This window comes from Sminthopsis crassicaudata, chromosome 5 (assembly GCF_048593235.1).
Source record: "Sminthopsis crassicaudata isolate SCR6 chromosome 5, ASM4859323v1, whole genome shotgun sequence".
Taxonomy (NCBI): domain Eukaryota; kingdom Metazoa; phylum Chordata; class Mammalia; order Dasyuromorphia; family Dasyuridae; genus Sminthopsis; species Sminthopsis crassicaudata.
Genome location: NC_133621.1, coordinates 221082304 through 221105187, shown reverse-complemented (window position 1 = coordinate 221105187; position 22884 = coordinate 221082304). Strand labels below are relative to the sequence as shown.

General features: G+C 34.8%; 1 protein-coding gene across 1 annotated transcript; it reads left to right on the top strand.

Moving 5' to 3' along the window:
* Nucleotides 1-364: 364 nt before the first annotated feature.
* LOC141542794 (olfactory receptor 6C3-like) lies at nt 365-19199 on the top strand. Its single transcript, XM_074267380.1, has 2 exons — nt 365-1283; nt 19162-19199. Exons 1-2 carry the CDS (start codon nt 365-367, stop codon nt 19197-19199), a joined length of 957 nt encoding a protein of 318 aa, XP_074123481.1.
* Nucleotides 19200-22884: the final 3685 nt, after the last annotated feature.

Genomic DNA, 22884 nt, shown 5'->3' with positions numbered 1-22884 from the left:
TATTGAAAATTAGGGATACCATAAAAGAAAAGGAAGAAAATGACAAAGAGGAGTATCCAGAGTAAAGCAGATTTCTTTGGCCTTTTTTTTTTTTTTTGACATTTTCTAAAGAAGCTTCATAGAAGAAAAGATATCTTGACTATATTGTGTTATGCAAGGGGAGGAGATCTAAAATTCAAAGTAGTTATATAGGCTATAAGAAATTTCTTAAATCTTAGTATAACAACAAATTATGGTTTTTTTTGTTCCTTTCTACTTTTAAATTATATATATATATATATATATATATATATATATATATATATATATATATACATATATATTTTTTTTCATTGTATCTTTACTAGAGAAGAGAGAAAGAAAAATGAAAAATCATACACAGGTAACAGAGTTCATCCTCCTGGGATTGTCAGATAACCCAGAGTTTCAAATGATCATTTTCTTCTTCCTCTTACTCACCTACATACTCAGCATTGCTGGCAATGTGACTATCATAGTCCTTACACTGTTGGATTCTCATCTTCAAACTCCAATGTATTTCTTCCTCCGGAATTTCTCCATCTTAGAAATTTCATTTACAACTGCTTGTGTTCTCAGATTCTTGGACACCATTATTACTCAAGACAATACCATTTCCTACAATGGTTGCATGGCTCAGTTCTTTTTTGTCATTCTCTTTGGAGCAACTGAATTTTATCTTTTAGCAGCCATGTCCTATGATCGCTATGTTGCCATCTGCAAACCCTTACATTATACAACCATCATGAGCAACAGAGTCTGCACATTGCTTGTCTTCTGCTCATGGCTGAGTTCATTTATGATCATCATACCACCAACCATTCTGATGCAACAGCTTGATTATTGTGCTGATAATATCATTGACCATTACTTCTGTGACTATTCTCCCCTATTACAACTATCCTGCACAGATACACAATTCTTAGAGACAATGGGCTTTTCTTGGGCTCTCGTGATCCTTATGTTTACATTAACATTAATAGTTCTCTCATACACATATATTATCCAAACAATTCTACGGATCCCCTCAGTCAGTCAGAGGAAAAAGGCCTTCTCCACTTGTTCTTCTCATATGATTGTCATCTCCATTTCTTATGGAAGCTGCATCTTTATGTACATCAAACCCTCAGCAAAGGACAGAGTCTCTCTGAGCAAGGGAGTTGCTGTGCTCAATACATCAGTAGCCCCCATGTTGAATCCCTTCATTTATAGTCTAAGGAATCAGCAAGTGAAACAAGCCTTCATGGACATGATACAAAGGATTGCATCTTTTTCCAACAAGGAATTTTTCACTAAATAGGTGTAATAAGAAGCAGATATTTCTGACAATCTGTCCAACTATTTGTCAAATTCTTCATCTTTGTGCATATTTTTATTTTTGTTATCAATACTTTTTAAAAAGTTAATTTAAAATCAAATTTGCCCATCAAATTTGTATATATTTATATTATGAATATCTTGTCTCTTTCAATAGAATGTAAGCTCTTTGAAACTTGGTCCTGTGCTATAGGAGGGGAATATGAAGACAGAAAAATATAAAAATAATTTTATATCTTTATATTTCCCTTTTATAGCACAATATACAAAATAGGTAGATCATTAATTCTTTTTAAGAGAAATAAGTAGATAGTAAATACTTATTGGTTGATGGATTTTTAAAAAATGGGTGTTCCCCTATGGGCAAAGGGCTATCAAACTGTGCATACCAATTGATACAGCAGTTTTTCTACTGAACCTCTATCTCAAACATATCATAAAGAAGGGAAAGGGACTCACATGTGCAAAAAATGTTTGTGGCAACCTTTCTTATAGTGGCAAGAAACTAGTACCTGAATGCATGCCCATTAGTTGGAGAATGGCTGAATAGTACATGAATGCTATGGGATATTATTTTTCCATAAGAATCAATTTCAGAGAGGCCTGGAGAGACTTACATAAACTGATGGTAAGTGAAGTGAGTAGAACCAGAAGGTCATTGTATATGGCAACAGCAGGAGCATACAATAATCAATTTTGATAATCATGGTTCTTTTCAAAGAGATGATTCAGGCCTGATCCACTGGTCATGTGATGAAGAGAGCCATATGCACTTAGAGAGAAGACTGAATTACAACATTGTATTTTCACTCTTTTTGTTGCTGTGTGCTTGCCTTTAGTTTTCTTTTTTTTTTCTTTTTTTTTAATTAATTTTATAATGATAAATTTTTTGGACAGTATTTATGCATTATTAATTTTTAATAACATTATCCCTTGTATTCATTTTTTAAAAATTTTCCCCTCCCTCCCTCTACTCCCTCCCCTAGATGACAGGCAATCCCATACATTTTACATGTATTACAGTATAACTAGATACAATATATGTGTGTAAATCCAATTATCTTGTTGCACATTAAGTATTGGATTCTGAAGGTATAAGTAGATAGACAGTAATGCTAATATTTTACATTCAATTCCCAGTGTTCCTTCTCTGGGTGTAGTTGTTTCTGTCATTCATTGATCAACTGGAAGTGAGTTGGGTCTTCTTTATGTTGAAGATATCCACTTCCATCAGAATACGTCCCCATACGGTATTGTTGTTGAAGTGTATCTTCGGGTTCTGCTCATTTCACTCAGCATTATTTCATGCAAGTCTCTCCAAAACTTTCTGAATTCATCGTGCTAGTCATTTCTTACAGAGCAATAATATTCCATAACCTTCATATACCATAATTTACCCAAGCATTCTCCAATTGTTGGACATCCATTCATCTTCCAGTTTCCAGCCACTACGAAAAGAGCTGCTACAAACATTTTGACACACACAGGTCCCTTCCCCCTCTTTAGTATTTCTTTGGGGTATAAGCCCAATAACAGCAATGCTGGGTCAAAGGGTATGCACAGTTTGATAACTTTTTGGGCATAGTTCCAAATTGCTCTCCAGAATGGCTGGATTCTTTCACAACTCCACCAACAATGTATCAGTGTCCCAGTTTTCCCACATCCCCTCCAACATTCATCATTATTTGTTCCTGTCATCTTAGCCAATCTGACAGGTGTGTGGTGATATCTCAGAGTTGTCTTAATTTGCATTTCTCTGATCAGTAGTGATTTGGAACACTTTCATATGAGTGGACATAATTTCAATTTCTTCATCTGAGAATTGTCTGTTCATATCCTTTTACCATTTATCAATTAGAGAATGGTTTGATTTCTTATAAATTAGGATCAATTCTCTATATATTTTAGAAATGAGACCTTTATCAGAACCTTTAACTGTAAAAATATTTTCCCAATTTGTTGCTTCCCTTCTAATCTTGTTTGCATTAGTATTGTTTGTACAGAAACTTTTTAGTTTAATGTAATCAAAATCTTCTATTTTGTGATCAATAAAGCTCTCTAGTTTTCCTCTGGTCATAAATTCCTTCCTCCTCCACAGGTCTGAGAGGTAGGCTATCCTCTGTTCCTCTAATCTATTTATGATCTCGTTCTTTATGCCTAAATCATGGACCCATTTTGATCTTATCTTGGCATATGGTGTTAAGTGTGGATCCATATCTATTTTCTGCCATACTAATTTCCAGTTTTCCCAACAGTTTTTTTTCCAAATAATGAATTTTTATCCTTAATGTTGGTATCTTTGGGTTTGTCAAAGATTAGATTGCTATAGATGTACCCTTTTTTGTCCTTTGTATCTAATCTGTTCCACTGATCAACTGGTCTATTTTTTAGCCAATACCAAATGGTTTTGGTGACTGCTGCTATATAATATACCTTTAGATCAGGTATACCTAGACCACCTTCATTTGACTTTTTCTTCATTAATTCCCTTGCAATTCTGGATCTTTTATTCTTCCATATGAACTTTGTTGTTATTTTTTTCTAGGTCATTAAAATAGTTTCTTGGGAGTCTGATTGGTATAGCACTAAAAAAATAGATTAGTTTGGGGAGTATTGTCATCTTTGTTATATTCGCTTGGCCTATCCATGAGCACTGGATGTCTTTCCAATTATTTAAATTTGACTTTATTTTTGTAATTTTGCTCATATAATTCCTGACTTTTCTTTGGATTTTTGGGATGGATTCCCAAATATTTTATCCTCTCGACATTTGTTTGTAATGGACTTCCTTTTTACATCTCTTGCTGTTGTAATTTGTTGGTGATATATAAAAATGCTGAGGATTTATGTGGATTTAAACTTTTTATTAGAATCTCTGGGGTTTTCTAAGTATACCATCATATCATCTTGCATTTAGTTTTCTTTCTAGTTTTTTTTTTCATTTTTGGGTCAGATTTTTAATTGTGGAAATATGTATTTCACATGTTTAACACATATTGGATTACTTACCATTTAGGGGAGTGTGTGTGGGGTTACTGAGATAAAAAAATTATAACACAAGATTTTGCAATGGTGAATGTTGAAAATGATCAATGAATATGTTTTTAAAATGAAAAAAAACCTTTAATAATAACTTTTAAAAATGGGTGTTTCCTCTATTTATCCAAATCCCTATACCCTCATGCCTGATAAAATATTCTTTGAATGGTTGTGGCCCCTCCCAAAAATAAATCATTACTTTATACCTAGCTTACTGTTGATAAATTATTTCCACTGTGAAGCCCTTAATTAAAGAATTTCTGATTTGATAAGTCCTAGAATTGTGGATCAAAATATGTTTTAGATCTCATGTTACAGTAGCAAAAATGCCAATTAAAGATGTCAAGGTTACATTCCTATATATAGAAAGCTATACTACTGGTTGCTTAGTGGAAACTTGCTTTCCTTACTGAAATGAATTTGTTATCTCATCAATTTGGAAGTTTGTACCAATGAAGATTGAAATCTATCCATTTCAGCCCATTTGGGGGTATTCTTTTCTGTATTCTCCCAAAAGATTTTAACTGGGATTTCACCCAAGATGTTGGGAGTCTTTCCTAGATTTCTCATTAAATCAGCTAAGTATTATTAGAACATTTAGACTGTCCATATGTCATTTAATGTTTTTACAATATCAACCTTTGCTTTTACATTTTATCTTTGCTTCCTATCAAAGTTTTTCTTACTGTCATAGTTCACTATTATGTATTTCTAAAGTCCCTGCTTGCACATATCTTACATCTCAATTTTCATCAACCAAGAACCTTTTATTTTTCCTTTGGGTGACTTATATAACAATATACTACATAGCATCTCCCAATATCTTTGTCCATTAGTCTTGTAAGTGATTGAAGACTCTAGCCTCACCTAGAATTCTTTGCAACAACCCTTGGAGGCTGTGAGCTTCCTTTTTTATCTACCATCAATTATAGCCCTTTTATCTTTAGTTCAGTCTTGCTATTGTAGTCATGTTGACATTTAAAGCAAATGTGTATATTTAGAGAAATCATTTTCATAATTTTTCATCTACATTTCCATCAGTCTGATCCCTTTCATATCCCAGTCGAATTCTGAACATCATTGCCACTAAGTCCTCCCATTCCACAATGAACACACTAGTGCACATTTTGAATCTATTTTCTCATATACTTTTCCCATATTAGCTTTAAGTAACATCGTGCTTCACTCTGACTACCCTGAATTCTTGATTCCCTTCTCCAGCACTGGTATACCTATTCTCTCATTCATTAAATTATATTTTTAAATTTAATTTAATTAAAATTTCCCCCTGAATTAACATTATGGTAGCTTAGTATATTAGTTCCCTGATCATTCTTCCTTCTTTCTGAAATAGTTTACCACTTGGATTACTATTTTTTATTCTGCCTAAATTCTTTTATGTGAGGATTTTCACATGTTTGTTTCTTTCTCAAACTGCCTGCACTACTTTTCTCTGAATCTCCTTAAGCCCCATAACCTACTCCTTTACTGTTCCTCAGATATACATAGGGATGATCACACACTAAGTATGACACTATTTCCCTAATTAGAAAACTGACATTCCCTTACATGACCATAACATCTAGCAATAAATTATTGTTTCACTGCAATGTCTGTGTCTTTCTTAGTAAACATATTGACTTTCCTCATCATCATCCTAATCCTGCAACCACTCAGTATTTCTCAGGCCACATTCTGATTTCACTTTACTCCCTCTAAAGTAAGTCAGAGTTAATCTTTTTGACTTCACACTGTCCTAGGCTCTTGATTTTTCTATCCTTTTACTTTTTTGTTCCCACAGCTTAGCCCAAGATAACTCCAATCAAAAGCTTGTTCTGCAGCTCATAAGCTTCTCAATGAAGCTGGGAGGAAATCTTCAAAGTATATGAAGTGATACATTATAGACTCATGTTATCCTGATTTTCCCATCAATTGGGAATGCCTGAACAATTGTGAATAAATGTTATGGAATATTAATTTTTTTAAAGAAATGATTAGCAGGCTTATTTCAGAAAGGCCTGGAGAGATTTACATGAATTGATGCTAAGAGAAGTGAGTAGAACACAGAAATATTGTACACAGCAACACCAAGATTATGTGATCGTAAACTGTGATGAACTTGGCTCTTTCCACCAATGAGATAATTCAGATCAATTCCAATAGATTTATGATGTAGAGAACTATCTGCCTCCAGAAAGAGGACCCTGGACATGGCATGTGGATCATAACATAATATTTTCACCTTTGCTGTTCTTGTTTCCTTGCTTGTTTTTTTTTTCTTTCTTATTTCCCCACTTTTATTCTGATATTTCTTTTGCAGCATGTTAAATAGGGAAATATGGTATATGAGTAAATGCATATGATTAACCTATATAGGATTTGTTGCTATCTAGGAAAGAGGAAAGATGGAAGTGAGAAAGAAAAATTTGTAGCACAAGGTTTTGCAAGAGTGAATATTAAAAGCTATCTTTGCATATATTTTGAAAAATTAAAAGTTATTATTATAATAAAACATTATTTAATTTCAACTTGTCTTTCTCTCAAGCAAGATAGTAAATGCTTTTATTCCTCTCTGGATTATTTCCTATCTCACTGATAGCTTTTCCTCCATTCTTCTTCAAGTGCCCCACGTCTCCTCTTACCCCAGTATCTCCTCTAAAAATCTTGCTGCTCTTCCTGAATAAAATTGTGGCCACTCATTTTGATCTTCTTTTCATCAGTGTCTTCAGTTCCTGGCTCATATGTTTCTCTTGTCTAATTCCCACCCTGAGACCAGTGAATTTCAGATAATCCCTTCATCACCCTAGTTCCTCACTTCTCCTAATTACTCATTTTTTATGATTCACTCCTCCAACAAAAACAAGGTCAAATTTTGGATCTTGCCATCATTCATAAACTCACCTGTAAAACTGTACTTTACTCACTATAAAATTCACTTATCTGATTACAAAATGTTGGAATTACACCTGTTTCTCAGCTTTCTAATGGCAACTCAGTACTTAATCTACATTTTGACATCTAATTCTTTAACTGTTCAATTCTTTCCCAGGCCATCTCACTTACACTAGCTAAACTCAATTCCTTCTATAAAATTTTAATCATTTGGTCATCTAATTATGGTTTACATTGAACTTTTCTTTTCTGTTTTGCTCCCTTATCATATCAATTATGTCCTGCCAAGCCTCAACTTTGGAGTGCTTTCTACTTTCACTCACTTCACTCCTACATAAGAGCTACCATTGAAAAGAAAATCAAGAAGCCAACATCATTTTGCTCATTACAGATTTAAGTTACACAATCTCAACTGGACCTTCATTGTTGCTGGGCAATCCTATATTTTCCTTATTAACTTCTTAACACCATTCCTATAATGCTTTATCCAAATCTTTATTTCTTTTCTCAAATATCCATTTCTTTCCCTGTACCTACTATGTCACCTTAGAAACTTCCTTCCCATTATTGAAACAGTGAGACCATTTGTCTAGAGTTCCCTCTTCCTCTCCCCCAACTCAAGTCACATCATCCAGATGCCTTCTACTACTATCTCCCTTTTCACTCTTGTCTCAAATTATGAGGCTGTCTTTTTCTTTACAAAGTCAGTCCTTCTATATGTGTGCTAACTCTGAAATTTTAACCCTGAAATTTTCAGGTTTAATGCTAAAAAACTCACAAGGATTATATGCCAGCTGTCCACTCAGAAAAAGAATAAAAATAAAATGCCAAAAACCCATAGAGGTTATAAGCAAAAAGCTTGCCTAGTGACAACAAGTGTATTCATAGCAGGGTTATATGACTGACATACGATTCTTGTTTGTGCTTGTTTGAGTTCAGGGATTGCTAGTGCTATGATTTAGTTGCTGCAAAGTTTGTCTGGAGAGTGAGTGCAGAAGACTGTTGTCATTCCTGATTTAGGGCTCTCCTTGTTTGCTATATCTTGCTCTAGAAATAAATATATATCATAATTAGAAAAGAGAGGAGAAAAAAAGAAATGATTTGGGAGTGGGGATCACGACTCCACTGGAAAAAAGGATAGACATAAATATAAAACAATATGGCACAAAGGAAAATTACAGAGGAAGATATGATGGTAAGAGAGAAAGAAAATAATAATTGTTGTAATATAAAATGCAGCTCCTAAGACATAGAGAATTGTAAATTTGTAAGAGAAGTTTTGCAGGGACCTACTTAGAGATGAAAAACTCAAAGGTAGTTTTGATGAGGGAGATCATAATAGTAGGATTTCTGGTTGCCAAAATGGTAAAGTAAGCTCTAAATTTCTATAAGTTTTCATATTCACTAAAAAAGAACCACACAGTAGTTTCCCAAAACAAATTCTGGAACACAAGAGCCAACAAAAATGGCGCAAACGAGTCTTTGAAGCCAAGAAAAATGAAAGATCAATAGGAAAGATCTGCCTCATTTTGGATGAAAGGGAAGCAAGTTCAGAACAGAAAGGGTAAAACAGTGGTCAAATGGTTTAAAAATGTTTAAAATGGGGTGTGCAGCCAACGTGGCAGAGGGAAGCTGTTCTAACTCTTTCAGTTTCCCTTGAAAACCACATGAAATCGGAGGGCGGAGCCAAGATGGCGGAGAAGAAACACACGTCTCTGTGAACGTCCTCACTCCCTCACAACCAATTAGATAAATTAAGTCTCAGAATTAGCTCAGGACTGATAGATACCATAAGGACTGGAAGCACGACTTACCAGCTGAAGAGAATCTGGAGTTTCAACAGGAAAGGTCAGTTCCCAGGGGAGGAAGAAGAGAGACCAGCACAGATGGTGGGGTAGTGGCACACTGCGCCCATTGCGCTGGGAAGGGCTCTGGGATCAGAGAAGCCACTGAGGTGGAGGAATCTGGCACAGGCTGTTAGCTCTTCTCTGCTAATTATTTGGCAGTTCAGAAGAGAAAGCCAAAATATTTTAAAACTCAGATTAGATTTTCCCCGGACCCTGGAGGTGACTCAGCAGATCTAGGCACCAGGGGGTGTGGCCTCAGCTACCTCCTGAGAATAGTTAAGAGATTGACAAGTGGGTGGATACGGCCCAAGGCAACACACACTGCCTAGCTTAGCTGGAGGGAGTGGAACTCAGCTCCAGGAAGTCCCAGAGAAGCGGAACCTTTGAACTAGGGACCGCGGTTTCTGGCAGACACTTCCAGTTTGAGCACAGGGGCTTTTCACGTCACCTGCTGCAGACATCCACTCCCCACCCGGACACATAGGCTGGGCTTTGTGCTGTCTTTACTGTTCAACGCCCTCGAAGCACAGTAGTGCTAATCACCTCTGAGGCACTTCCAGGGAGGGGGTGGGGAACTCTCTCCCAGAGCTCTATCTTAGCTCAGGCCCAGGAGCCTCTGCATCCATCTGGTCTGGGAGGAAGCTGGTAAAGAGGCAAATAATTTCCTACCCCAGGGACAGACCCCAAAAGATTTTTTTAAATATGAGCAAAAAAGCTAGAAAAACCATAGATTCCTTCTATACAGAGAAAGAGCGGGTATCCAACCCCGAGGAAGTTAACAGCAGAGAGTCAGCAGATAACAACCCAAAGGGGAACGATCCCTGCCCCCCATCACATAACTCTCTCCTAGAAGAAACTCTTAAAAAATTGAGGGAGATTGAAGAAAAATGGGGAAAGGAAAGGGAAGCTATGATAGAGAATAACAATGTCCTGAAATTGGAGTTGGAAAAAATAAAGAATTCACAGGAGATGCAGGGAAACAAAATTTATGAATTAGAAAAGGTTAAAAAAACACAGGAAAGTAGGATTTCTGAATTGGAAAAGATAAAAAAGTCTCAAGAAAATAGAATTTCTGAATTGGAAAAAGAAAATAATTCTCAAAAAAAAAAAATTAGGGAAATGGAAAAAAATTCAATAGAGCAAAATAATTCATTTAAAAACAAAATTGGGCATTTACAAAAAGAACTAAAAACTGTGAAAGAAGAAAATAACTCCTTAAAAGTCAGGATGGAACAAATAGAAATGAATGATTCAAAGAGAACCCAAGAATCAGTCAAACAAAACAAAAAAAATGAGAAGCTGGAGAACAACGTCAAATACTTACTGGGAAAATCTATAGACCTGGAAAATAGATCTAGGAGAGATAATCTGTGGATTATTGGACTTCCAGAAAACTATGACCAAAAAAAGAGCCTAGATTCTATTTTACAGGAAATTATCAAAGAGAACTGTCCAGAGATAATAGAAACAGAAGGAAAAGTAGATGTGGAAAGAATTCATCGAACTCCTTCTGAAATAGACCCTAAAAAAAGAACACCACGGAATATAGTGGCTAAGCTGCAGAATTACCACACAAAGGAGAAAATCCTGCAAGCAGCTAGGAAAAAAACAATTTAAATACCAAGGTGCCACAATAAGGGTCACCCAAGATCTGGCTGCCTCCACATTAAAAGATAGAAGGGCCTGGAACCTGATATTCTGTAAGGCAAAAGATCAAGGACTGCAACCAAGAATGAACTACCCAGCTAAGTTTAGCATCTTTTTCCATGGAAGAAGATGGTCATTCAATGAAACAGAGGAATTCTATATGTTTCTAAGAAAAAAACCAGACTTAAACAAAAAATTTGATCTACATCCACAAGACTGAAGAGAAACAGAAAAAGGTACACAGAACCCTTGAGAACTGTAACTCTGTTGTGGGTATATAAAAAGTACTCAAGGATAATTTGATTTTACTGATATAAAAGAAAAAAGGGGGGGTGTAGTAAAGGGAAGGAGGTCGGTTCAGAAAAAGGGGAAGGAGTGATAAAAAGAGGGAAACTACATCCCAGGAAGAGGCATAGAAAATACACCATATCTGAGGGAACTTAGTGAGGGGGAGAATCATTGTGTGAATCTTACTCTCATCAGGAGAGGCTCAAAGAGTAAATAATTAACATATTTGTTTTTCAGAGAATTTTCTCTCACCTCATTAAAAGGGGGGAGAGGAAAAGGGAAAAGGAAAAGGAGAATAAGTGAAGGGACTTGGAGGGAGGGGGGAGGGATCCTAAAAAAAAAAAAAAAGAAAAGAAAAAAAGAGGGAGGGTTGCGCGTGACAAGGGGGGGTCTGTAAATTAAATATCGGGGAGGGGGATCAGGGGGGTCAAGGGAAAAAAGCATAATCTGGGGATAATAGGATGGCAGGAAATACAGAATTAGTAATTTTAACTGTAAATGTAAATGGGATGAACGATCCCATCAAACGGAGACGGATAGCAGATTGGATCAAAAAGCAGAACCCTACAATATGTTGCCTACAGGAAACACACTTAAAGCAGGGAGATACATACAGAATAAAGGTAAAAGGTTGGAACAGAGCCTATTATGCTTCAGGTAAAGCCAAAAAACCAGGGGTAGCTATCCTTATCTCAGATCAAGCAAAAGCAGAAGTAGATCTCGTTAAAAAAGATAAGGAAGGAAACTACATCCTGCTGAAAGGTAGCATAAATAATGAAGCCATATCAATACTAAACATATATGCACCAAGTGGTATAGCATCTAACTTTCTAAAGGAAAAGTTAAGAGAACTGCAAGAAGAAATAGACAGTAAAACTATAATAGTGGGAGATCTCAACCTTGCACTCTCAGATTTAGAAAATCAAACCACAAAACAAACAAGAAAGAAATTAAAAAAGTAAATAGAATATTAGAAAAACTAGGTATGATAGACCTTTGGAGAAAACTGAATGGCAATAGAAAGGAATATACTTTCTTCTCAGAAGTTCATGGATCCTATACAAAAATTGACCATATATTAGGACATAAAGATCTCAAAATTAAATGGAGGAAGGCAGAAATAATAAATGCCTTCTTCTCAGATCACAATGCAATAAAAGCTACATTCAGTAAAAAGTTAAGGGTAAATAGACCAAAAAGTAATTGGAAACTGAATAATCTCATCTTAAAGAATGACTGGGTGAAAGAGCAAATTATAGAAACAATTAACAATTTCACCCAAGATAATGACAATGATGAGACATCATATCAAAATCTTTGGGATGCAGCTAAAGCAGTAATAAGGGGAAATTTTATATCTTTAGAGGCTTATTTGAAGAAAATTGAGAAAGAGAAGATTAACGAATTGGGCTTACAACTTAAAAGGCTAGAAAAAGACCAAATTATAAACCCCCAACCAAAAATTAAACTTGAAATACAAAAATTAAAAGGAGAAATCAGTAAAATTGAAAGTAAAAAAAAACTATTGAATTAATAAATAAAACCAAGAGTTGGTTTTATGAAAAAGCCAATAAAATAGATAAAACTTTGGTAAATTTGATCAGAAAAAGGAAAGAGTAAAATCAGATTGATAGTCTTACAAATGAAAAGGGGGATCTTTCCACCAATGAAGAGGAAATTAGAGAAATAATAAGGAGTTACTTTGCCCAACTTTATGCCAATAAATTTGATAACTTAAGTGAAATGGATGACTTCCTCCAAAAATATAGGCTCCCTATATTAACAGAGGAGGAGATAAATTGCTTAAATAGTCCCATTTCAGAAAAAGAAATAGAACAAGCTATTAATCAACTCCCCAGGAAAAAATCCCCAGGGCCAGATGGATTCACATGTGAATTCTACCAAACATTTAAAGAACAATTAACCCCAATGTTATATAAATTATTTGAAAAAATAGGGGATGAAGGAGTCCTACCAAACTCCTTTTATGACACAGACATGGTACTGATACCTAAACCAGGTAGATCGAAAACTGAGAAAGAAAATTATAGACCAATCTCCTTAATGATTATTGATGCTAAAATCTTAAATAAGATATTAGCAAAAAGACTTCAGAAAATCATCTCCAAGATAATACACTATGATCAAGTAGGATTTATTCCAGGAATGCAGGGCTGGTTTAATATTAGGAAAACTATTAATATAATTGACCATATTAATAATCAAATTAATAAGAACCATATGATCATCTCAATAGATGCAGAAAAAGCATTTGACAAAATCCAACATCCATTCCTACTAAAAACTCTTGAGAGTATAGGAATAAATGGACTATTCCTTAGAATAATCAGGAGCATATATTTAAGACCTTCAGTAAGCATAATATGCAATAGAAATAAACTGCAACCTTTCCCAGTAAGATCAGGAGTGAAACAAGGTTGCCCACTATCACCATTACTATTCAATATAGTACTAGAAACGCTAGCCTCGGCAATAAGAGCCGAGAAAGAGATTCAAGGAATTAGAGTAGGAAATGAGGAAATTAAACTATCACTTTTTGCAGATGACATGATGGTATACTTAGAGTACCCCAAAGACTCTGCTAAAAAGCTACTAGAAATAATTCAAAATTTCAGCAAAGTGGCAGGATACAAAATAAATCCACATAAATCCTCGGCATTTTTATATATCAACAACAAAATGCAACAGCAAGAGATACAAAGAGAAATTCCATTCCAAACAAATGTTGAGAGTATAAAATATTTGGGAATCCATCTACCAAAGAAAAGTCAGGAATTATATGAGAAAAATTACAAAACACTTGCCACAAAAATAAAATCAGATTTAAATAATTGGAAAGACATTCAGTGCTCTTGGATAGGCCGAGAGAATATAATAAAGATGACAATACTCCCCAAACTAATCTATTTATTTAGTGCTATACCAATCAGACTCCCAAGAAACTATTTCAATGACCTAGAAAAAATAACAACAAAATTCATATGGAAGAATAAAAGGTCGAGAATTGCAAGGGAACTAATGAAAAAAAACTCAGAGGAAGGTGGTCTAAATGTACCTGATCTAAAGCTATATTATATAGCAGCAGTCACCAAAACCATTTGGTATTGGCTAAGAAATAGACTGGTAGATCAGTGGAACAGATTAGATACAAAGGACAAAAAAGGGTACATCTATAGCAATCTAATCTTTGACAAACCCAAAGATTCCAACATTAGGGATAAAAATTCATTATTCGGAAAAAACTGTTGGGAAAACTGGAAATTAGTATGGCAGAAATTAGATATGGATCCACACTTAACACCATATACCAAGATAAGATCAAAATGGGTCCATGATTTAGGCATAAAGAGGGAGATAATAAATAGATTAGAGGAACAGAGGATAATCTACCTCTCAGACTTGTGGAGGAGGAAGGAATTTATGACCAGAGGAGAACTAGAGATCATTATTGATCACAAAATAGAAGATTTTGATTACATCAAACTAAAAATTTTCTGTACAAATAATACTAATGCAAACAAGATTAGAAGGGAAGTAACAAATTGGGAAAATATTTTTAAAAACAAAGGTTCTGACAAAGGTCTCATTTCCAAAATATATAGAGAACTGACCATAATTTATAAGAAACCGAACCATTCTCCAATTGATAAATGGTCAAAGGATATGAACAGACAATTCTCAGAGGAAGAAATTGAAACTATATCCACTCACATGAAAGAGTGTTCCAAATCACTACTGATCAGAGAAATGCAAATTAAGACCACTCTGAGATACCACTACACACCTGTCAGATTGGCTAAGATGACAGGAACAAATAATGATAAATGTTGGAGGGGATGTGGGGAAATTGGGACACTAATACATTGCTGGTGAAGTTGCAAAAGAATCCAGCCATTCTGGAGAGCAATCTGGAATTATGCCCAAAAAGTTATCAAACTGTGCATACCCTTTGACCCAGCAGCGCTACTACTGGGATTATATCCCAAAGAAATACTAAAGAGCAGAAAGAGACATATATGTGCCAAAATGTTTGTGGCAGCTCTTTTTGTTGTAGCTAGAAACTGGAAGATGAATGGATGTCCATCAGTTGGAGAATGGTTGGGTAAATTTTGGTATATGAAGGTTATGGAATATTATTGCTCTGTAAGAAATGACCAGCAGGAGGAATACAGAGAGGCCTGGAGAGACTTAAATCAACTGATGCTGAGTGAAATGAGCAGAACCAGAAGTTCCCTGTACACTTCAACAACAATACTGTATGAGGATGTATTCTGATGGAAGTGGAAATCTTCAACATAAAGAAGATCCAACTCACTTCCAGTTGATCAATGATGGACAGAGGTAGCTACACCCAGAGAAGAAACACTGGGAAGTGAATGTAAATTGTTAGCACTAATATCTGTCTGCCCAGGTTGCATGTACCTTCGGATTCTAATGTTTATTGTGCAACAAGAAAATGATATTCACACACATGTATTGTACCTAGACTATATTGTAACACATGTAAAATGTATGGGATTGCCTGTCATCGGGGGGAGGGAATAGAGGGAGGGGGGGTAATTTGGAAAAATGAATACAAGGGATAATATTATAAAATATATATATATATATTTATAATAAAAAAAATTAAAAAAAAAGAATCAAATGAAATAATTATAAAGTGCTTAGCACAGCACATTGCACACAATTGATGCTATAAAAATACTAAATTATTATATTAAGATTGGAAAAAGCAATTTGAATAAAAGCTACATTTGTGTGAAAAAAAAAAAAAGAAAAGAAAAGAAAACCACATGAAATCACTTTCCAGCTCAAAATCAATTGGAAGTATTTCAGGAAAGGTCAGTCTCATTGGAGTGAAAGGGGTGTTCAATCAAGCTCAAATGATGCTTGTGAAATCCAATTAGAGGTTGTTATCAATCAGATGTGCTACTAAATCCCTCCATTCTGGTTCAATATCAGGGTAGATTAGTCGGGTAGTTCATAAGACAAATTTTGGGAAACATGGATGTTTTCTAGAAAGAGCAGGTACAGTAACTCCTTGCAAACATAAAGGTCCTCTGTGCTCAAAGACAAAGTTCTGAGCTTCAAAGGAAACTGGGGACAGCAATTCTTTTAGCCCAGGAGCAGAGTTCAACCTTTAAAGTCAAAATGAAATACAAAAAGATAATGGGAAAAATGTGCAAGGGACAAAAAAGGAAAATTAATCACAGAAAACAAATATAGTGACAGGGAAGACTAAAACACCAACTCAAACAAGGACAAACTGTCAAAATATCAGTGAACAATGTCAAAAAGAGTGAGAATGTCATGTTGTGATCCACACTCAAGCCTCATAGTCCTCTCTCTGGGTATAGATGGCTCTGTTAATCACAAGATCATTGGAACTGGCATTAATCATCTCATTGTTAAAGAGTCATGTTCATCAGAATTTATAGTCTTATAATGTTGATGTTGCTGTGTACAATGATCTCCTGGTTCTGCTCATTTCACTTAGCATCAGTTCATGTAAGTCTCTCCAGGCCTCTCTAAAATCATCCTGCTTATCATTTCTTATAGAACAATAATATTCTATAGCATTGATATACCATAACTTATTCATCCATTCTCCAACTGATTGGGCATCCACTGAGTTTCCAGTTTCTTGCCACTACGAAAAGGGCTGACACAAACATGTTTGCACATGTGGGTCTCTTTCCTTCCTTTAAGATCTCTTTGGGATATAGACCCAGTAGAAACATTACTGGATCAAAAGGTATGCAAAGTCTGATAACTTTTTGATATAGTTCCAAATTGCTCTCCAGAATGGCTGGATCCATTCACAGTTCCACCAACAATGTATTAGTGTCCCAGGTTTTCCACATCCTCTCCAGCATTCCTCATCTTTTCCTTTCATCTTAGCCAAGCTGAGAGATGTGTAGTAGTGTGGCAGAATTGTCTTAATTTGCATTTCTCTTATCAATACTGATTTAGAGCACCTTTTCATATAAGTGGAAATGATTTTGGGAACAGCTGATTAGTGCAGTAGATAAAGTACCAGCCCTTAAGTCAGGGGGACCTGAGTTCAAATCTGATCTCAGACAGGTAACACTTCCTAGCTGTGTGACCCTACATAAGTCACTTAATTCCAATTGCCCCAGGGGAAAATGATAAAAAAGAAGTGGTTTTAATTTCTTCATCTAAAAATTTCTGTTCATATCCTTTGACCATCACTTATCAAGTGGAGAATGGCTTAAATTCTTATAAATTTCAGTCAATTGTCTATATGTTTTAAATATGAGGCCTTTATCAGAACTTTTAAATATAAAAATGTTTACCCAATTTATTGTTTCCCTTCTAATCTTGTCTTCATTAATTTTGTTTGTACAAAAACTTTTTAACTTAATGTAATCAAAATTATTTATTTGGTATTAAATAATGATCTCCACTTCTTTTTTGGACACAAATTATTTCCTTCTCCACAGATCTGAGAAGTAACTATCTTTTGTTCTTTTAATTTGCTTATGGTATCACTCTTTATGTCTAAATTATGAACCCATTTCAACCTTATCTTGGTATGTGGTGTTAGGTGTGAGTCAATGCCTAGTTTCTGCCATGCTAGTTTCCAATTTTCCCAGCAGTTTTTGAAAAACAATGAGTTCTTATCCCAAAAGCTCGATCTTTGGGTTTGTCAAATACTAGATTGCTATAATTATTGAATATTTTATCCTGTGAACCTAATCTATTATACTGACTGACTACTTTATTTCTAATGGTTCTGATGACCACTGTTTTATAATATAGTTTTAGCTCTTTTGAGACTATGGGAATTTTTGGGCTGTGGTGACTCTTCTGCTTATAATGACATTAATAATCTTTTATACATATATCATCCAGACAATTATGCAGATTCCTCTGTCAGTCACAGAAAATAGACTTTCTCCACTTCTTCTTCTCACATGATTGTTGTAATCTCCATTTCTTTTTTTTTTAATTATAGCTTTTTATTTACAAGATATATGGATTGGTAATTTTTCAGCATTCATAGTTGCAAAACCTTTTGTTCCAATTTTTCCCCTCCTTCCTCCTACTCCCTCATTCAGATGGCAGGTTGACCAATATATGTTAAATATGTTAAAGTATATGTTAAATATAACATATGTATATATATCCATATAGTTATTTTGCTAAAAATAAAGAATTGGATTTTGAAATAGTGTACAATTAACCTGTGAAGGAAATCAAAAATGCAGGCAGACAAAAATAGAGGGATTGGGAATTCTATGAAGTGGTTCATATTCATTTCCCAGAGTTATTTCACTGGGTATAGCTGGTTCAATCCATTAATGCTCTATTGGAACTGATTTGGTTCATCTCATTGTTGAAGAGGGCCATGTCCATCAGAATTGATCATCATATACTATTGTTGAAGTACATAATGATCTCCTGGTCCTGCTCATTTCACTCAGCTTCAGTTCATATAAGTCTCTCCAGGCCTTTCTGAAATCGTTCTGTTGGTCATTTCTTAATGAACAATAATATTCCATAATATTCATATAACACAATTTATTCAGCCATTCTCCAATTGATGGGTATCCACTCAGTTTCCAGTTTCTGGCCACTATAAAGAGGGCTGCCACAAACATTCTTGCACATGCAGGTCCCTTTCCCTTCTTTAAAATCTCTTGGGGATATAAGCCCAGTAATAACATTGCTGGATCAAAGTATATGCACAGCTGTATAACTTTTTGATCATAGTTCCAAATCATTCTCCATAATGGCTGGATGCATTCACAATTCCACCAACAATGTTTCAGTGTCCCAGTTTTCCCACATCCCCTCCAACATTCAGCATTATCTTTCCCTTATTAGTCAATATGACAGGTTTGTAGTGTGTATCTCAGAGTTGTCTTAATTTGCATTTCTCTGGTAATCTCCATTTCTTATGGAAGCTGTATCATTATGTATATCAAACCCTCAGTGAAGGACAGAGTCTCTTTGACCAAGGGAATTGATGTGCTTAATACAAATGCAGTCCCCATGTTGAATACCTACATCTATAGTTTAAGGAATCAGCAAGGGAAACAAGCCTTCTTGAACATAAGGACAATTTTATTTTCTTCAAACAGAGCTACAAATTTGTTGAACTAATTAAAATGTTTCAATGAGTAGAGCTTTCTGAATGTAAACCCAAAGTTTTTTCAACTTCCCCATATCTTTTTAACCTTATATTTCTGATACTTCAATATTTCAATAGATATTTTAAGTTAAAGATTCAATTCACCAATCAAATTCTCTTTTATTTAATTTGTATACACTTGTATTATGTACATGTTGTCTCCCTCAACAGAATGTAAGCTCCTCAAGGATAGTGACTACTTAAATTTCTATAATCATATTTACCCACCCGAGTACATCACAAAGAGTACACAGTACCAGAGTACATCACAAAGAGTACACAGTACCAGAGTACTTCACAAAGTGTTTACCAGCAGAGTACAACACACAAATTAGATAGATTATAAATTCTTACTGGTTGGTTAGCTTTTGGAGGTAGATATTCTTTGTATAAATTCATAGTAAAGTACTTCTATGTCTGAGGAAGTGAACTTTGAGGTGTTGTAGCCTCTTCCAAAAGTTAATCATCACTTTTTACCTGTCTTGCTGTTGGTCAACCTCTATATTGTGAAGAACTTAATAGAAATTGTTCTGATTTTAAAAGGCTTGGAATCATAGAATATAAGATCTGCCAGAACGTATGTTATACTACCTAGCATAGCATTCAAGAAGCCAAAGTCACATCCATATGTAGATACAGTTGTATGCTTTGTGGAAAATTGCTATTTTTACTAAGGTGCTCATATGAATTTGTAATCTCAACACCAATTTGGGAATTTGTGACAATGATGCAGAGTGCTATCCATCCAGGCCTGCTTATTTTGTATGATCCTTGTCTATATTCTCCCCAAAGTCTTTAAAGAAAGCTCATCTTGCATTCTAGATTTACTTGTAGCTTGATCATGAAATTACTAAGGCATGATTAAAGCACAATGACCATCCAATAGATATGCTTTGTTTTTGCCATTATTACTAGTTTGTTTTCTACTCAAATCACAGCATTTCATAAGGGCAACATTTATTCTTATATATATATATAATATATATATATATATTATATATATATATACACATATATAATATGTGTGTATATTGTATGTGTGCATGTGTATGTTTAGTCCCTTGCTGATTATTTTAAAACGTCTTCATATGCACCTTGCAACTTTTTTCTTCTTTTGTGACATTCATATGTCACATATTGTTATCCATAATATACTCCATATAATCCATATAACAATACTCCATATTGTATTACCCAATACCTTTCTTTTTAATCCCTCCACTAGTCTCTCAAGTAATGAAAAACTCAGGCCTTTGCTCTCTCTAAAGCAACTCTTGGAGGTTGTGAATTTCCTAACCTGACTGCCACAAATTATTTTTTGTTTAATGACTTTTTATTGACAGAAAAAAATGCATGGGTAATTTTTACAACATTGTCTCTTTCACCCACTTCTGTTCTGACTTTTCCCTTCTCTCCCTCCACCCCCTCCCCTAGATGGCAGGCAGTCTTATACATGTTAAATATATTATAGTATATCCTAAATACAATATATGTGAGCAGAACCATACAATTCTCTCGTTGCACAAAGGGAGTTGAATTCAGAAGGTAAAAATATCCTGGAAGAAAAACAAAAATACAAGTAGTCCACATTCATTCCCCAGTGTTCCTTCTCTGGGTGTAGCTGATTCTGTCCATCACTGATCAATTGGAACTGAATTAGATCTTCTCTTTGTCAAAGATATCCACTTCTACCAGAATACATCCTCATACAGTATTGTTGTTGAAGTGTATAATGATCTCCTGGTTCTGCTCTTTCACTTAAAATCAGTTCAAGTAAGCCTTTCCAAAGCTTCTCTATATTCATCCGGCTGGTCATTTCTTACAGAACAAAAATATTACATAACCTTCATATACCACAATTTACCCAACCATTCTCCAATTGATGGACGTCCATTCATTTTCCAGTTTCTAGCCACTACAAAAAGGGCTTCCACAAACATTTTGCCACATACAGGTCCCTTTCCCTTCTTATGTATCTCTTTGGGATATAAGCCCAGTAGTAACACTGCTGGATCAAAGGGTATGTACAGTTTGATAACTTTTTGGGCACAATTCCAGATTGCTCTCCAGAATGGTTGTATTTTTCCACTACTCCACCAACAATATATCAGTGTCCCAGTTTTCCCGCATCCCCTCCAACATTCATCATTATTTTTTCCCATCTGCCAATTTGACAATTGTATAGTGGTATCTCAGAGTTGTCTTAATTTGCATTTCTCTGGTCAATACTGACTTGGAACACTCTTTCATATGAGTAGTTTCAATTTCATCATCTAAAAATTGTTTGGTCATAGCCTTTGATCATTTATCAGTTGGAGAATGGCTTGATTTTTTATAAATTAGAGTCAATTCTCTATATATTTTGGAAATGAGACTTTTATCATAACCTTTAATTGTAAATATCTTTTGCCGGTTTGCTTCTTCCCTTCTGATCTTGTTTGCATTAGTTTTGTTTGTATAAAGGCTTTTTAATTTGATATAATCAAAATTTTCTATTTTGTGATCAATAATGATCTCTAGTTTTTCTTTGATCACAAATTCCTTCCTCTTCCACATGTCTGAGAGGTATACTATCCTATGTTCCTCTAATTTATTCATAATCTCATTCTTTATGCCTAAATCATGGACCCATTTTGATCTTGTCTTGATGTACGGGATTAACTGTGGTTCTATACCTAATTTCTGCCATACTGATTTCCAGTTTTCCCAGCAGGTTTTATCAAATAGTGAATTCTCATCCCAAAAGTTGGGATCTTTCTGCCACAAATTTTTAACCCTAGGACTTCTATTCTGTTCTGTTGTAGTAAATATAATATGTGAATACTTAAAGTAAATATGGACAATTATGGAAAACTGGCTATAATCCCTCTTCTTATTCTTTCATCCACATTTCTCTCAGTCTGTTCTCATTTATGTTCCAATAAATTTCTGGCCACCATTTCCACCGAGTTCTCTGAAATTCCCATTCTGTCATGAACACGTTTTCATTTATATTTAACTATTTTCTCATATACTTGCTATCTACTAGCCTTTGGCAAACCCAGCTTCCCTATTAATACACTGAATTCTTGATTATCTTCTCTAATGCTGGTTTATCTTTACTCACCATATTCTCTTATTCATTCAATTAAAGTTTCACATTAAATTTAATTATATGATTCTATGGAATTAAAATTATGATAACTGTAGCATATCAGCTCCTTTATGGAAGTTTAACGCGCAGCTCAAAATTTTCTTCTCGCCCAACTCTCTTTACTTTAAGATTTTAATATCCATATGTGTTCTTTCTTAATCTCCCTAAACTGCCATTGTCTGAATCTCTTTAAGCCTTATCACTCACTCCTTTAAGCTGCCTACCCCAACACACACATACACATAGTTAAGGGTGATAACACATTAGATTTTGCCATTAATGCATTATTATCCTAATGAAAAAACTGATATTCCCCTTACCTAATTATAACCCCCTATTCATGTACTCCTTTTTCACTTCTTTGTTTTCCCTAAGGAAATTATTCAAATTCTTCATTTTAACTTTGGTACTTCCCAGGCCCTTATCCATGCTCTAATTTTGTTTTACTCCCTTTAAAGTTTCAATCTAAGATTTAGCCTTTTCAATTCTCCTTTACTCTTTACCCCTCTAACTTTGTTTCTTGC